The following is an 18,698-nucleotide window of genomic DNA, read 5'->3' as shown; positions in this document are numbered from 1 at the left end:
CTCACAGGGCACAGAGGAGGCGTCAGTGCGACACAGTTCGCGTATCGGTCACGTGACCAAAACAGCTCATGATCGGTCACGTGACTTTCTAAAAGCGGTACGCGCACCGACATAGGGTTTTGCTCTATGAGCTCGACGCATGCGCCGATGCATCGGTGTTGCCGTACCCATCACTAACAAAGACTAAAACCAACTATAACCAATGCTAGCAATGGTTCTAATGGTGAAAATAAGTAGAGCATGCTTAGCAGCTAAATGTACGTCCAAAACTAGAGAGGAGACATTTTTCCAAAGTTATAAGCTCCTGTTTCAAATGTTTCAGATTGCCATATAACTTGGTGCATGTAGTCCACAATATGCAAACACCAATGAGGAATTATTTTATCATGTGATCAGAAAACAAAGACTAAAACCAACTACAACCAACGCTACCAATGCTTCTACTGGTGAAAATAAGTAGACCATGCTTAGCAGCATAATGTGTTTCCTCAGCATATCAGCATATTGAGAAGGAAATAGGTGTCGACAATACCCATATCCACGTAGGTTTTATTTGTCGAAAAATATATTTTTCCCTGTCAGTTGGACGACTCATCGACATACAGGCTAACTGCCATATATTTCCCCCGTTAGCCTGTACGTCAATGTCTCATTGACCAGGCTAGCATGCTAAGCATTGGTTGCAGGAACATGCTAGCTTTGTTAGACAAGATCATAGACCGTATTGGACAAAATAGTTTACATTTCCATTGATTAAAAGCAGAGGTGTGGACTCGAGTCACATGACTTGGACTCGAGTCAGACTCGAGTCATGAATTTGATGACTTTAGACTCGACTTGACAAAATGTAAAAAGACTTGCAACTCGACTTAGACTTTAACATCAATGACTTGTGACTTCACTTGGACTTGAGCCTTTTGAATTGACATGACTTGACATGACTTGCTACTTTCCCCAAAACCCAAAGATGAAAAAGTTATTCGGGAGCGCTCCGTATTTTTCATTGTGTACTTGTCTATCAGCGTTGCGTGTGTCAGCTGGTGTGGTCTCAGTACAACAGCCAATCAAATTAGATCTACTTTGTTTTCATCACACAGCATTCATCCAATCAAATTGCAGGACAACCAACGAAGAAGACATGTCCAAACCACACGCCAGTGAACAAAAAATGATACCTAAAATAATTTTGTTTGGGTATAAAAATTACGAGGTGGTCAACACAAAACGGTTTGCAGTATGCAACACATGCGGTTCGAAAATTACTGATGGAGAGGCAACAACTTCCAACTTTGTCCGGCATTTGAAGTTGCACAAAGAACGGTAAGTTTTGAATGTAAGATAACGTTTATTGGCTAAGTAACGTGACTTTTATTTGCTGTGTAGTTAAATCAGTGAGGCTGTAAACTCACTGCTAACGTTATAACGTTATTGCAAACACGGGAATCTGTTGCAGTTCACTACCTTATTCATACTTTTTGTTCAGTGATTTTTTTTAAGCAGGGTTACGTTAGTCAATATATCACACGTAATGTTAGACGGCGGTCAGCAGCACCGCGTATTTTAGCCGCCTAAAAAAAGACAAAAATAGTAAAATAAAGGTCAGTTAAAATGTATACTATATTATGAATATGTGTACCGTTTTAGCTAGCTTTCTGACATACTGTTGGTTGTTTACCTCAGTGGTCCCCAACCAGCGGGCCGCGGCCCGGTACTGGTCCGTGGATCGATTGGTATCGGGCCGCACAAGAATTTTTTTTTCTTTTTCTTTTTTTAATTAAATCAACATAAAAAACACAAGATACACTTACAAGTAGTGCACCAACCCAAAACAACTCTCTCCCCCCTTTTGTTCTGGGCATTGAACATGAAGACTCTTCCTTCACTGTTCCGAGTGGCCATGAGAGTCTTGGCAGTGCCTGCCTCCAGTGCTCCAGTGGAGCGAGTTTTCAGCCATGGTGGCATCATACTACGCCCCCATCGTGCACAAATGACTGACAGACTCTTGGCTAATTTGGTCTTTTGCAAATGCAATGCAGCATAGGGCCCTGACATATAAAAAGTACAACTTTTTTGTTATGTTCACGTATATGTCATGTTTTTTCAATGTTAACACTTTTGTACAAATAAGTACATTTGCACTTTATTTTTCAATGTGTTGGTTCTGTAAAGGAATGAGTTAATGTTTAAAATGACTGGTTAATAGTGCTATTATAAAGTGCAATGTCAGCACAATTTTCTTTCCTGCAATTTAAAATGCACTTGTTCTAATAAATAAATACAGCATTTGAAAAGCATACACAATCTTTGTTAATATATTAGTCTGTGGTTAAAAGGACTTGAAAGGACTCGAAACTCAAAATGCAGGACTTAGGACTTGACTTGAGACTTTCCAGTCTTGACTTTGGACTTGACTCGGGGCTTGCCTGTCTTGACTCGGGACTTGACTCGGACTTGAGGGCAAAGACTTGAGACTTACTTGTGACTTGCAAAACAATGACTTGGTCCCACCTCTGATTAAAAGTACTAACCAAAGGTAAATGCCTGACTTACCTATCAAGGACGAAATTAGCAAGTTGGGCGTCAGATGAAAAAGTCTTCCCCGCCTTCAATCATCTCCATCTTTCAAAGACATCCCCGATAAAAATCCTCGTTTTTGTCACGGATTGGTGAGCGTCGCTTGATGCCTGACCCCAAGGGTGCAGAGAATGGCGGTCGGAATGCAAGTATTAATCAATTACTTACAAGGAGCATCGGTCTCAAAAGGAAGAATGATCCAGCACTGAAGGAGGCACCAAGGTGGAACCTAATTAACAGGTGTGCTAACAAGACATGGAACAGAAAGTAAAGGTGCTGCAAAACACAGAGACCAAACAGGAAACGCTGACAAAACAAGAGCACCAGTACAGGAAGTGATTCTAAACACAGGAAAATTCCCAAACATAACCAAACTGTCAGTAGCATAGACATCTTATAAGTAGACACAGCATGGAGCGCTACTGCCTACTGGCGCTGACGAGACGCGGAGCCGCCATCTTGGAGTGGTGATCCACTCCACTCAGTGCAATTCATTTGGCAGGAGCAATGAACTATCGGCGCATTTATTTCATCTTACCTTACTGAATACCACTGATTTTCACGACCTTTTTTTGTCATACTTGTAGCTATGATAAAAGACACATGTTTTATTATTCATAGTTTGCTTAACAGCAATGTTCCCTCCAAGGTGCGCGCCTGTGCAATTGCGCACTGCTCAAGCGTCCTCTGCACACGGCAAATCTATGCCAAAATAAGCGCATAACAATTTTCGACACGACAGAGAAAACAGTTTTCGTCATCATTGTTCAAATATTGTAACGTCTGTCGAGACGCTTTGAGGACATGAATTCCATCCATCACTTTACAGAGCAAAACTCTTTATTGTCGGCCATAAATACATCACCAAAACATTAGTAAAAAAAATTATATTTAGCAAAACTGGTCATTTTCTGCAGTACAAACCAGACCAAAAGCAACTTTGTTATATCAACAGCAGCCGCTCGCTCTTTCTCACTTGCGCCAACACATGCACATATGGCACTTAGCCAGTGATGCGTTTACAGACACATAAAAAGTCGGACAACACCAACACCACACATAAAGTGTCATTCCGGGTCATTACACTGAAGGCATGGTATACTGTATATTGAATAAATACTTCTCAACTCTGTGCTAATATTCTTTTCACAAAATACAACCAATAGTATGTTGATGTTAAATCTTACTTGTGAAAAGTAATCCCTTGATTCCTATTTTTAACAGTCCGCTCAATTGAGCAGGAAAACGCTGAACACCATCTTTGTTTTCTACCTGTCGACTGTCAGTTTGGGCTGCTCGCCGACTCCTCATCACCACTTCAAGATGGCGGCCGAATTTCTCGCCTCACAGCAGCCAATGCTGCGTCTACTTATAAGATGTCTATGGTCAGTAGCACTTCTGACAGTTTTGTTCCTGGCTTTGTGATGAATAAGTGGAAAATGGTAACTTTTAGATCAAGGGTGTCAAACTCTGGCCCGTGGGCCAAATTTGGCCCGCCGTGTAATTTAATTTGGCCCTTGAGGCAATATCAAATTAACATTAGAGCTGGCCCGCCGGTATTATACAGCGGCATTGCCGCTGTAACACCGCATTCACCGCTAATACTCATACTTGCCAACCCTCCCGATTTTCAGTGCCCCTCTCGAAAGTCTCCCGGGGCAACCATTCTCCCAAATTTCTCCCGATTTCCACCCGGACAACAATATTGGGGGCGTGCTTTAAAGGCACTGCCTTTAGCGTCCTCTACAACCTGTCGTCACGTCTGCTTTTCCTCCATACAAATAGCGTGCCGGCCCCTGTCACATGATATATGCGGCTTCTACACACACATAAGTGCATGTAAGGCATACTTGATCAACAGCCATACAGGTCACACTGAGGGTGGCCGCATAAACAACTTTTACACTGTTAAAATTATGCGCCACACTGTGAACCCACACCAAACAAGAATGACAAACACATTTCGGGAGAACATCCGCACCGTAACACAACATAAACACAACCGAACAAATACCCAGAACCCCTTGCAGCACTAACTCTTCCGGGATTGTACAATATACACCCCCCACTACCACCAAACCCCGCCCCCACAACATGTGTAGCAAACTGAGCAATAATGCACTTTCTCTTGCTACTTCAAGGCTTGAATGTTTGATTCATTCATTATTGTTATTTTATTTTCAAATTTATTATTAGCCGGTGGAAAACGTTTATTTTGATATTTACCTCAGAAGGCTGCAAATAGAAAAGAGGCATTCCATTTTTATTTACATTTTGTTTGATATGCAATTGAAATTTATGAATTATTATCATTATTATTTGAAACTTGATTTTGCATGTCACTATAAAGTTACATAAGCCTTGCTTGTTCAATATTCAATGCAAAACTTTTTTGGGTCCTTATTAAAAGGTTCATTTGTTCAACTTGTTCAGTTTTAAATTTTGGCCCACTCTGTATTTGAGTTTGACACCCCTGTTTTAGATGTACTAAGGTCTGACATGTTTAGTAACTTTACCAGTGGCAGAAATCCGACGAAGGTGGTGGTGTGTAACTGGCAACCTGGATGTGACACACTCACAGACTTTCTAATTAGTCAAACGGTGGAGGGCGGGGCATCAAAATGAAAACAATAAGAATATTTTGGGGTTGTAAATTAATGATGACTTGACATGAAATTATTACATATGGACATGTAAAATTTGTTTCAGTGCTGCGTGAGACACTCAACTTAAAGGGGCTGTCGGCAACTTGCTCACAGTTACATTTTTCAAAGCAAAAACTACAACAATTAAAGCTGCAAGCAGCGATGGACGGGACCGACTTTGAGGGCTCATAAAGACCGACTTTGAGGGCTCATAAAATCCAAACCGGAGCAGTAATTAAAACTCTTTCATCAACTTTTAATCAGAAGGGTTCAATCTCTCTCCTGTGGTAATTTGAAGCCGACACGACAAACGCGCTCAGAGGAGATACTGTTTGAAAAAAGGTGACTGGTTTTACACAACTTTTGTTTTGAAGGGAGAATTGCAAACTTCCTGTTGATTTTTGCTGGGGGTTGTCAGTGTATGACATATAGGTCTAAGTGAGACCTACAAAGAGGTTTTTGTTTCATGTCTCTACGACATTCCTACTGGGAGTTACAGGCAGTTTTGTCTGTGTTTTCTTCCTAGGGGGCGTTAGAGCGCAATTTTGAGTTTTGGGGTTTGGTTTTTTGATTAGATCACAATTTGGTGAGTTTTGAAGCATGTTAAGGGGGTCAAATTACAGCTCAAAGAGGCGGCGGTATAATAATAAAACGCTAGAAATACAATAGGGTCCTCTGTCCCAAAGGGACTCGGTCCCTAAAAATACCATCGTTAGTGCTTTAACAGAACACATTTGTGTTAAAACGGTCTATATTTCTCACAACCACTAAGTTTGTGCAGTAACATTTTTTACCCGAATAAAATGATTAGTGTTAACGGGAGTCACTCGCTTGTTGTCATGATAGAATATACATTCAATGACCGCAAACACGAGATAACCAAATCACTATTATAATTATTATTGTCTTGTCTATCTGTGTTGGCCCTGCGATGAGGTGTCCAGGGTGTATCCAGCTGGGATAGGCTCCAGCCACATGATCCTTTTAATTGAAGGCAACATAAACAAAGGGGGGCTAGAGTACCTAAAAATCTTATTCAAGCAAATATTCTGTGAAAAAAAACTGCTCAAGTATTTAGTAACTTGTGAGTAACTTCTGGTTTATTTAGTAGTTATATTCTATTGGTTCTTGGGCTACAATTTTAGTGTGTGTGTGTGTGTGTGTGTGTGTGTGTGTGTGTCTGTAAAACATAAAATTAATTTACAATTTACTTCTACATGTTTTCTCTAGTTGGAAGTAGGATTACTGTAGACTGAAACGTGGGCATTTCTACTGACACAGATGACAGCACATGATATAAATGTTCTTTTTACTCATTTAAACGTAATCATTGAATATTTTTCTGCTGCCGGATTTTGGACGCTGGCGGGCCAGATCCGTTTGGGGACCCCTGACTTAAAGCCTGTATACAAACTGTTGATGGAGATATTTTCAGATGTTTTTTTAGAGCGATTTATAGGCAAAATAGAGCAAATCCTATTAGCTTTATTGTAAGATGACTTTTGCTAGTGTTTATTTACTATTTAGAATGCATAAAAAAAGAAAATGTGTTCTTGTCTCACATAAGTATTGTGAATGAAAGGCACAATTCCAAAAAAATCCCATTGTGGTGGTTAGTGCACATACTTATGCAAAAAAAACAACGACAACAAAAAAAAACTGTGATACAAATTTGGTTTCCTTGATTGCACCAGCCCTTTTTTTGTTGTTGTTGTTGACTTTCCTGTTTTGGATGAGAGCCAACACCTGAGTGATTTCCACTGCTTAGCAGGTAAATGACACTGCAGAGTAGAAGCAGCCATTGACCTCCAAGAGTGAATAGGACAGCCCTGGCCAAAATACATGCGGCACATTAAGATTTCCAATCCGGCCGGCCGGACGTTCTACATAATATTTTTAGACCTTTAACATCCAAACTGTAGCTGTGCAGTGCTGTTTTTAAATGACCGTGAGTCTTGAACCATAGAAAGCATTTCAATGGTTGAAATCTGCACTTTTGAGTGTTATAGGAGTTTTTACGGTAATCTAGGTCACAGCAGCTCAGACCAGGAACAAAGCAGACTGGGCAGGTTTTTTTTTCATAACAGCCAGCCCCAAACGCTAATTTCTGCATACAAATTATAATATATCTGTGGAGGGGGGCGTGGTCTGTGGGCTTGCCGCGGAGCGGGGTGTGTAAGGACCGGCCTCGAAGCCAGCGGCAGGTGAGTCGATTGCCCAGCTGGGGCTGGTTATCTAATCACCTGTCGCCTTTATTAGCAGCAGCCGGGCCGAGACAGAGTTAGAGTTGGAGTTAGAGCCAGAGAGAGAGACACACACAGAGACACGCCGGACTGGAAAGTCCCAAATATATATTGCTCGAAAGAAAGCCATCCCCGGGTGTTTATATCAATAAAAGACTTGATTCAAACAATCTACCGGGCTCCCGACGATCTGTCGGCGTCAGGAGAACCCACCACGTGCAGAGACGATCACAATATCATATTGTCGGTGTTTTTTACACTTTGCATTCATATTTTGCTGTTTGTTATATTTCTGTTGTGTTTGGCTTGATTGTAAAAGAGGAGTGATGTTCATATGTCAATTCAGAGTTTCACTTCTTATCTGAGTTTTTGGAATGTGTATCCTGTATCAAAAACTGGTTGTCCTCAAATTTGCTCCAGATAAATTCTAACAAAACAGATACTCTGATAATCAGTGTTGGGACTAACGCGTTACAAAGTACCTTGTTACTGTAAAGCCGTTATTTTTGGAGGTAACTAGTAGTCTAACGCGCATTTTTTTATATTCAGTAACTCAGTTACCGTTACTACATGAAGCCTTATTTTACGTTGTTTTTTATATAGCCAATCTTTCCTTTTCTCTAAACTAAACGTGGGGAAATGCGTAGAGTGTTCTGGGCTTCAGTACAGTGTTGATCTCCTGAAGACATGCTTTTATTTCACAATTCCTTGAGAGAAAAAAACGCCTGGTTAGGCTTTGTGCTGTATATAGTGACATGACATATAATCATGTCATGTGTGCCTTCCTTGGGTGAAGCCAGGTTTACAGCTATGCTGTGACATCTTGTTATTATGCTGTTTGTTACTTATGTATGTTATGTTGCAGCTATTTAAAATAGTTTTGTCAATTTGTTCTGGCCCGAAATAAATTGGCCCTTTGAAACATATCTTTGTCTTTGTGTGTTGTATGTAGACCACATTGCTTAGCAGAGTTCAGTGATGCAAATGCATGTCAAGTTGATCAACAGATTGTATTATTCTCCAGTGCAATAATAGTACTGAAATGAAGGCTAAAAGGGCATTAATGGGAGCCTTAGAAAAGAAGAAGTAACTAAATAGTTACTTTTCACAGTAACGCATTAGTTTTTGATGTAAGTAACTGAGTTAGTAACTCAAGAATCAAGATTCAAGATGCTTTATTATTGTCCATTCTTTAACATGTACAAGACACATAAGAACTGAAATGTCATTTTCGGCGCAGTCCCACTACGAGCAGACATATGTTACAGGGGGACAAGATGGGACCGCCAACGGTTCAGCCTGTTCCTGCGTCAAGGCCATTCGAGGGAGTCAAATCGTAGATTAGGATGTTGTTTTTCTTCAAGCAGTCAAAACAATGACTTGCCTGCTCTATGTGTCCGTGCTGGTTCTCTCAAATTCAATTTAATTCTCCTTCTCAGCAAGCTTCTCCATGATGAGATCCATTTTGCGATTCATATCAGAAATCGCCACAGTCGCCCAGCCCAATCCTTCCATTGGGACGAACAGCCGTTGGGCTCCTTGAGTGGTTGCCATCGTCTTCCGAATTTGACGATACACCAGCCCTATCAGCAGGTGCCCCGCGATCACGGTTCCAAATAGGTAGATGTCTTTCACGTCCTCGATGGAAAAGACTGAGAGGCACATGATTCTCCATTCATCCCAGGAGTCTCTCACGTACCCCGCAGCAATGGTTCTATCAGGGCAGCCAGGCTCCCCCGAACCTCTTTTCCTTGTCGAAAAGACTTTGTCAATTGTGTCGAGAGTCCAGCTGATCATATCCATGTTTGATGTTTAGATTTGAGGACAGCGCAAAGAAAGAGGCTTGAAAAAAGTTCAGACAAGACAAAATGAAGAAAGCAAGCAGGGAAGTAGGGAGCGGAAAAATATGCGACCGCCCTCACCAAGAGGCAAGACAGAAAAGTCTGAGTTACTTTTTAAGTAAAGTAACTAGTAACTGTAACTAGTTACTGGTTTTCAGTAACTAACCCAACACTGCTGATAATGTATCCCGATAAAAAGATCGCCCTGATCAAGAACTCCCTTGGTGCTCTGGGTGCATCTGCTAGAAGGAGCCTCAGAAACCTTGGGGTTGTGTTGGATCAGTCCAAGTTCTTGGAGGGTCACTGTCGTCAACTGACTAAAAACTGTTTTTTTTATCATCTTACAAATATTTCTAAAGTGGGAAATTTGTTGTCAAAATTGGATCTCAGAATGATCATTCACGCATCTTGTAATGATTATTGCAATTCCCTTTTCACTCTTTTCGACAAGTCAACACTAAAGAGACTTCAGACGGTACAAATTGTAGCTGCCAGACTTTAGACCGGTGCAACCAGACCAGCCCGTATCACCCCCATTTGATCCAGTCTTCACTGGCTTCCAGTTAAAGTCCGCATTGAGTTTAAGATTTTAGTCCTGACTTTTCATGCGTTGCATGGTGGGGCCCCTCAGTACATCACTGACTTGTTATGCCCGTACTCTTCAGGGCGCAGTCTCGGATCTTCAGGCCAGGGTCTTCTAAAGATCCCAAAAACTTGTTTTAAAACCGGTGGAGACCTGGCATTCCAGGCTATAGCTCCCAGACTCTGGAACAATTTGCACCAGTCCCTCCGTGATCTTGACTGTGTTGAAACTTTTAAGAAACATTTCAACTATTGTTCATTTTTTTAAAGGGGAACATTATCACCAGACCTATGTAAGCGTCAATATATACCTTGATGTTGCAGAAAAAAGACCATATATTTTTTTAACCGATTTCCGAACTTTAAATGGGTGAATTTTGGCGAATTAAACGCCTTTCTATTATTCGCTCTCGGAGCTTGTGACGTCACATCGGGAAGCAATCCGCCATTTTCTCAATTTCGTCGGTGTGTTGTCGGAGGGTGTAACAACACGAACAGGGACGGATTCAAGTTACACCAGTGGCCCAAAGTTGCGAAAGTGGCAAGGAATTGGACGAAATTTGTTCAAAACACGAGGGTGTGGGGAAAGCCGACGAAATGGTCAGTCGTTTGGTCCGCACACTTTACCGACGAAAGCTATGCTACGACAGAGATGGAAAGAATGTGTGGATATCCTGCGACACTCAAAGCAGATGCATTTCCGACGATAAAGTCAAAGAAATCTGCCGCCAGACCCCCATTGAATCTGCCGGAGTGTGTGAGCAATTCAGGGACAAAGGACCTCGGTAGCACGGCAAGAAATGGCAGCAGTTTGTTCCCGCAGACGAGCGAGCTAAACCCCCTGGATGTCTTGGCTCACACCGTCCCTTATGCCACCGAAGATGATCAAGAGAAGAATATCGACCCTAGCTTCCCTGACCTGCTGACATCAACTCCAAAACTGGACAGATCAGCTTTCAGGAAAAGAGAGCGGATGAGGGTATGTCTACAGAATATATTAATTGATGAAAACTTTATTCATTACTCGCGGTTTTACGTAAAATTATTATACATAAACTGTGTTTACCAAGAATTTTGCTTAAAAACATTTATTTTTTTCAATCATTCGAGTACATTCGGGTAGTCTTGTGTAATGCAGTATTTTGTGTCTATTTAGGTATGGTTAACCCGAGTGCTGAAATCGTGGAAAAATATATGTTCTTAGTGCGCCTGAAATGGGCTGTCTGCACTCTCAAAGTGCATGTTGTTGCCAAATGTATTTCATATGCTGTAAACCTAGTTCATAGTTGTTAGTAATGATCTTATCAGACAGTGTTAAGCCGCTGAAATCCGAGTCTGAATCCGAGCTAATGTCGCTATAGCTTGCTGTTCTTTCCGCCATGTTTGTTTGTATTGGCATCACTGTGTGACGTCACAGGAAAATGGACGGGTGTATATAACGATGGTTAAAATCAGGCACTTTGAAGCTTTCTTTAGGGATCTTGCGTGATGGGTAAAATTTTGAAAAAAACTTCGAAAAATAAAATAAGCCACTGGGAACTGATTTTTAATGGTTTTAACCCTTCTGAAATTGTGATAATGTTCCCCTTTAAATGTTTTTATTTTATTTTTTATAAATGGCTGTGTTGATAATGTCAATGAGGGATTTCTAATCGCTGCTATGTTGGAATTGTTATTATTATTGATACTGTTGTTGTTTTTATTCTTTTTTTTTTTTTACTACTTTTGGATTGTTTTGTGTCATGTTTGCGTGTCCTCTCAATTGCTCTGTTGATTGCTATTCTGAATGTTTTGGTTTTGGAATTGTAATTGTATTATTATGATATTATTGTGTATTATTTTGTTGGATTGATTAATAAAAAAAAAAGAAAAGAAAAAAAAGAAACATTTTTAATCCACTTGTTATGATGTTGCCCATGTAGAATATATTTATACTATTCATATATTATATATGTATAATATATTATATATATTGTATTATTTATTATTATTATTGTCTGTTGTGAGCGAACTGTGGTGCTGAATTTCCCCAAGGGATCAATAAAGTACTTTCTATGCTATTCTATTCTATTCTATGTTGTTTTCATTGAATTGTTGTTTTACTTCACCTATGTTTTGTACAGTGTTTTGTGATTTGATCTGTGAAAAGCGCTTTATAAATAAAATGTACTTACTTACTTAATATTCAGTGTTTTATTGTTCATAGTTAATATTGCAAATCCCACTTTCTTTATTTTCATGTATAAACCCCGTTTCCATATGAGTTGGGAAATTGTGTTAAATGTAATTATAAACGGAATAAAATGATTTGCAAATCATTTGCAACCCATATTCCGTTGAATATGCTACAAAGACAACATATTTGATGTTCAAACTGATAAACATTTTTTTTTTTGCAAATAATCATTAAATTTAGAATTTGATGCCAGCAACACGTGACAAAGAAGTTGGGAATGGTGGCAATAAATACTGATAAAGTTGAGGAATGCTCATCAAACACTTATTTGGAACATCCCACAGTTGAACAGGCTAATTGGGAACAGGTGGGTGCCATGATTGGGTATATAAGTAGATTCCATGAAATGCTCAGTCATTCACAAACAAGGATGGGGCAAGGGTCACCACTTTGTCAACAAATGCGTGAGCAAATTGTTGAACAGTTTAAGAACAACCTTTCTCAACCAGCTATTGCAAGGAATTTAGGGATTTCAACATCTACGGTCCGTAATATCATCAAAGGGCTCCGAGAATCTGGAGAAATCACTGCACGTAAGCAGCTAAGCCTGTGACCTTCGATCCCTCAGGCTGTACTGCATCAACAAGCGACATCAGTGTGTAAAGGATATCACCACATGGGCTCAGGAACACTTCAGAAACCCACTGTCAGTAACTACAGTTGGTCGCTACATCTGTAAGTGCAAGTTAAAACTCTCCAATGTAAGGCGAAAACCGTTTATCAACACCACCCAGAAACGCCGTCGGCTTCGCTGGGCCTGAGCTCATCTAAGATGGACTGATACAAAGTGGAAAAGTGTTCTGTGGTCTGACGAGTCCACATTTCAAATTGTTTTTGGAAACTGTGGACTGTGGAGGAAAAGAACCATCCGGATTATTATAGGCACAAAGTTGAAAAGCCAGCATCTGTGATGGTATGGGGGTGTATTAGTGCCCAAGACATGGGTAACTTACACATCTGTGAAGGTGCCATTAATGCTGAAAGGTACATACAGGTTTTGGAGCAACATATTTTGCCACCCAAGCAACGTTACCATGGACGCCCCTGCTTATTTCAGCAAGACAATGCCAAGACACGTGTTACATCAACATGGCTTCATAGTAAAAGAGTGCGGGTACTAGACTGGCCTGCCTGTAGTCCAGACCTGTCTCCCATTGAAAATGTGTGGCGCATTATGAAGCCTAAAATAGCACTTGCAACTTACGCTGTACATCAAGCAAGAATGGGAAAGAATGGGAAAGAATTCCACCTGAGAAGCTTCAAAAATGTGTCTCCTCAGTTCCCAAACGTTTACTGAGTGTTGTTAAAAGTAAAGGCCATGTAACACAGTGGTGAACATGCCCTTTCCCAACTACTTTGGCACGTGTTGCAGCCATGAAATTCTAAGATAATGATTATTTGCAAAAAAAAAAAAAAAAAAGTTTATGAGTTTGAACATCAAATATCTTGTCTTTGTGGTGCATTCAATTGAATATGGGTTTTGCAAATCATTGTATTCCGTTTATATTTACATCTAACACAATTTCCCAACTCATATGGAAACGGGGTTTGTACATGTTGGGTGTCCCACTCCAATTCCAGCTAAATGTGTATATATCATTTATACACACATTCACATTGGCCCCTCATGACACATTTTTTTCCTCTCAATGTGGCCCCTGAGTCCAAATATTTTCCCAGTTTAAGCATGTCTGTTAAAATTGAAATTGTGAGCCCTGCGTAAGTAATTGAACACAAACACACCAATTGGTTTTGTCATTGCGTGGGGGGGAAAAAAAAACTCACCAAAGAGTGGGCAATGACATCCACAGGAGAGGGGGGGTGAGGGGAGGAGGGGTGAGCGAGGCGGGGAAGTACTTGGAGGAGACGCATCCTCTTGCGCACGCAGTGCTGGAAAGCAACATCTCTCTGCCCAGTTCTTCTTTTTTTAGGACTCCTCTCCTTCTTGTTGTCGAGATGTGGATTTACAAACTCTTACTGACACTCTTCATCCTGTCCTGTCCCGGTAAGTCGGACGCGCTCGCAACCAGTTTGGCTCGCCTTTTATTTTATTTTTTGGCACCGCGCTATGACGCACAACCGCTGATGCGCACAGTGCGATATATTTGCGCACTGCGCGCCGGATTACTGCACTTTTTTTTTTTTTTTTTTTAGAAGACACGCAGCGAGAGTGAACACGCACGACACGTGGGGTGACACTTGAGTGGAGGTTGCATGAGTTGGACTCAAGTTGTGTGACCCACACTGCGACATCCACCCACATGCGCAATCAGCAACTGGCTCACGGCCGCTTTGGTGTCATTACAAGGACTTGTATGCGTCACCCGCGTCCTGCGTGAGCGTGCGTGCGTGCCGTGGGGTCTCGTGTCCGCAGTGATATATGACATGCATCATATTAGTTAGTGCTGAGTCATTATAATCAGGGGCGCCGAAAAGGGGGGGGGGGGGTAAAGGAGACAGATTCTAGGGGCCCGTGATGGAGGGGGGCCCAGAGAGGCCCCTAATGATGATGAAATTATAATACAGAAAAAATAATGACACTGTGTTGGGGGCCCTGTAAAGATTATTTTCATGGGGCCCAAAATCCCTAGCGGCGCCCCTGATTATAATCACCATGCAGGGATGAGTGTCGACCTCATACTGCAGCTTTGAAAACTACCAAAGTGTTTAAATATCACATTTTTGTTACTTTTTAACCTACAGACACATGCATTGTCATTATTATGCACTATATTTGATTAGTACATACTTTTCCAATCAGCCTGACCTAAGCCTACACTGTAAAAAAAAAAAGTAAAAAAAAAAAAAACGGTCATCTACTGGCAGCTACGGCTGCCGAACGAAAACCATAAAATCAAAGTAAAACATTGCAAAACCAAATAATGATCAAAAAACATTAAATTTACAGAAATGTTCATGAAACGTTTTGCGGAAAAATATCGTAATTTTACAGATTTTTACGAAATTATTAAGATCAACCACCTTTAATAAAGTGACGATGCAAACAGTTCTGCAGAAAAATACCTTTATTCTACAGCATGGGTGTCAAACTCTGGCCCGCGGGCCAAATTTGGCCCGCCGTGTAATTTCACTTGGCCCTTGAGGCGATATCAAATTAACACTAAAGCTGGCCCGCCGGGAGTCTTCCATTACACTGAGGGTAGCCGAATAACAAACTTTAACACTGTTAGAAATATACGCCACACTGTGAATCCACACCAAACCAGAACCTTTTGCGGCACTAACTCTTCCGGGACGCTAAAAGGTGTGTGTGTGGGGGGGGGGTTTGGTGGTAGCAGGGTTGTATTTTGTAGCGTCCCGGAAGAGTTAGTGCTGCAATGGATTCTGGGTATTTGTTCTGTTGGAGAACGGATGTAAAGACATGGACCGGGTGTCACTCGAGACCAGCAATGAGTTGACAGTTTATCTTTAAAACAACGAGAGTCTCTATGCTTCGTCTGTGACGGCACTGATTTGACTCGTGGAGAAGACAACTGTTACGCCTTGCAGAACAACTACTTTATTTATGTATTCTTAACCAAAAGCACAGCAGGGGGGTGTATTTTGTAGCGTCCCGGAAGAGTTAGTGCTGCGATGGATTCTGGGTATTTGTTCTGTTGGGTTTATGTTGTGTTACGGTGCAGGTGTTCTCCCGAAATGTGTTTGTCATTCTTGTTTGGTGTGGGTTCACAGTGTGGCGTACATTTGTAACAGTGTTAAAGTTGTTTATACGGCCACCCTCAGTGTAACCTGTATCGCCATTGATGAAGTATGCGTTGCATTCGCTCGTGTGTGCGTACAGAAGCCGCACATATCTTGTGACTGGGTCTGAACGATGTTAGAATGTACGTCAAAGGTTAATTTGTTCAACTTTGGCCCGCGGCTTTGTTGAGTTTTGAATTTTGGCCCACTCTGTATTTGAGTTTGACACCCCTGTGTTAGATTGTTAGTATGGACTTGGACTTTTATATAACAAGCCACATATTTAATGAAAGATAATTACTGTAATTTTACATGAATTTGAAAGTAATTTAAGAAAACAGAAAATGCTATGTATAATTAATTTGGTTTTTTTCTATAAAAAAAATAGAAATATACATAGTTTGTCATTACTGGCATATTACTTAAAATAACAGGCGGATTGTTTATTTAAAGATAATGTTTTCAATTCTACAGTTTTATAAACTATTTAAAAAAAATAGAAAAGTTACAATAGAAATTTAGAGTAAATTAACCATAAAAATAGGATTTTTTTTTTTACAGTGTAAGGTTGATGTTTTTATAATCTTTGTCATTAACACACGGTTTTGTGTCATTTGACAAGGTTGTAAACTAAGTAGGGTTAGATATAATTAATGAATACGATTAAAATCAAGAGTAAGATTACTAATTCAGTGTTAATATTTAAGTTGGCCCCTTTGTCTCCTAATAGGTGCCATTTTGGGGTCCTTATACACACACCGTAATAATACCCGTATGTTGAAGCACAGTACGTCTGACTATGTACAATTCGTACAATGCAAATAATGTTGTATTCAATGTTATCATGCAGCACTTTGCATAAAGGGAGTTCAGAAATGAGTCGCCAGTGACTTATACCAATAATAAAAGAGTTGGCTCAGTAATTGGCAAGTTCAAGCTACTCTTACTATACTGTATCTTATCTGTTACATCTACTTTGGCCAAACATAAAACAAACACATTTTTAAGTAGGGTTAGATATAATTAATGAATACGATTAAAATCAAGAGTAAGATTACTAATTCAGTGTTAATATTTAAGTTGGCCCCTTTGTCTCCTAATAGGTGCCATGTTGGGGTCCTTATACACACACCATAATAATACCTGTATGTTGAAGCACAGTACGTCTGACTATGTACAGTTCGCACAATGCAAATAATGTTGTATTCAATGTTATCATGCAACACTTTGTGGTCACCTTTGCATAAAGGGAGTTCAGAAATGAGTCACCAGTGACTTATACCAATAATAAAACAGTTGGCTCAGTAATTGGCAAGTTCAAGCTACTCTTAATATACGGTATCTCATCTGTTACATCTAAGCCTGTCTCACTATTTGGCAAGCAGTAGTTTGTAAGTTAATAACCCAAACTGTTTATGAGCCCACATTAAATGTGTTATTATCGTCATTTACATATGGGTCAGGGGTGTCAAACTCATTTTTAGCTCAGGGGCCCGCATGGAGGAAAGTCTGTGCACGCGTGGGCCGGACTATTAAAAATCATGGCATTAAAATTAAAAAAAATAAAGACAACTACGGATTGTTTTCCTTGTCTTACTTTGGCCAAAAATAGAACAAACACATTCTTAAGTAGGGTTAGATATAATTAATGAATACGATTAAAATCAAGAGTAAGATTACTAATTCAGTGTTAATATTTAAGGGGGCCCCTTTGTCTCCTAATAGGTGCCATGTTGGGGTCCTTATACACACACCATAATAATACCTGTATGTTGAAGCACAGTACGTCTGACTATGTACAGTTCGTACAATGCAAATAATGTTGTATTCAATGTTATCATGCAGCACTTTGCATAAAGGGAGTTCAGAAATGAGTCAACAGTGACTTATACCAATAATAAAACAGTTGGCTCAGTAATTGGCAAGTTCAAGCGACTTTTACTATACTGTATCTTATCTGTTACATCTACTTTGGCCAAAAATAAAACAAACACATTCTTAAGTAGGGTTAGATATAATTAATGAATACGATTAAAATCAAGAGTAAGATTACTAATTCAGTGTTAATATTTAAGTTGGCCCCTTTGTCTCCTAATAGGTGCCATGTTGGGGTCCTTATACACACACCATAATAATACCTGTATGTTGAAGCACAGTACGTCTGACTATGTACAGTTCGCACAATGCAAATAATGTTGTATTCAATGTTATTATGCAGCACTTTGCATAAAGGGAGTTCAGAAATGAGTCACCAGTGACTTATACCAATAATAAAACAGTTGGCTCATTAATTGGCAAGTTCAAGCTACTCTTACTATACGGTATCTTATCTGTTACATCTAAGCCTGTCTCACTATTTGGCAAGCAGTAGTTTATAAGTTAATAACCCAAACTGTTTATGAACCCACACCAAATGTGTTATTATCGTCATTGACATATGGGTCAGGGGTGTCAAACTCATTTTTAGCTCAGGGGCCCGCATGGAGGAAAATCTGTGCACGCGCGGGCCGGACTATTAAAAATAATGGCATTAAAACTAAAAAAAATAAAGACAACTTCGTATTGTTTTCCTTGTCTTACTTTGGCCAAAAATAGAACAAACACATTCTTAAGTAGGGTTAGATATAATTAATGAATACGATTAAAATCAAGAGTAAGATTACTAATTCAGTGTTAATATTTAAGCTGGCCCCTTTGTCTCCTAATAGGTGCCATGTTGGGGTCCTTATACACACACACCATAATAATACCTGTATGTTGAAGCACAGTACGTCTGACTATGTACAGTTCGCACAATGCAAATAATGTTGTATTCAATGTTATCATGCAGCACTTTGCATAAAGGGAGTTCAGAAATGAGTCACCGGTGACTTAT

General features: G+C 40.1%; 1 protein-coding gene across 2 annotated transcripts in view; it reads left to right on the top strand.

Moving 5' to 3' along the window:
- The first annotated feature begins 14,022 nt into the window (after nucleotides 1-14,022).
- hgfb (hepatocyte growth factor b) overlaps nucleotides 14,023-18,698 on the top strand; it is a 114,315-nt gene continuing 109,639 nt past the window's right edge. For both annotated transcript variants that reach the window (XR_009816100.2, XM_061969553.1), the window contains exon 1: nucleotides 14,023-14,126. Coding sequence is in view for 1 of the 2 variants with exons in the window: in XM_061969553.1 (XP_061825537.1) it covers nucleotides 14,078-14,126 (49 nt within the window). In the remaining variant the exon portion in view is untranslated. The remainder of the gene's footprint in view (nucleotides 14,127-18,698) is intronic.

This window comes from Nerophis lumbriciformis, linkage group LG10, assembly GCF_033978685.3.
Source record: "Nerophis lumbriciformis linkage group LG10, RoL_Nlum_v2.1, whole genome shotgun sequence".
Lineage (NCBI taxonomy): Eukaryota > Metazoa > Chordata > Actinopteri > Syngnathiformes > Syngnathidae > Nerophis > Nerophis lumbriciformis.
The sequence above is the reverse complement of the archived record's forward strand: the minus strand, read 5'-3'. Positions and strand labels throughout refer to the sequence as shown.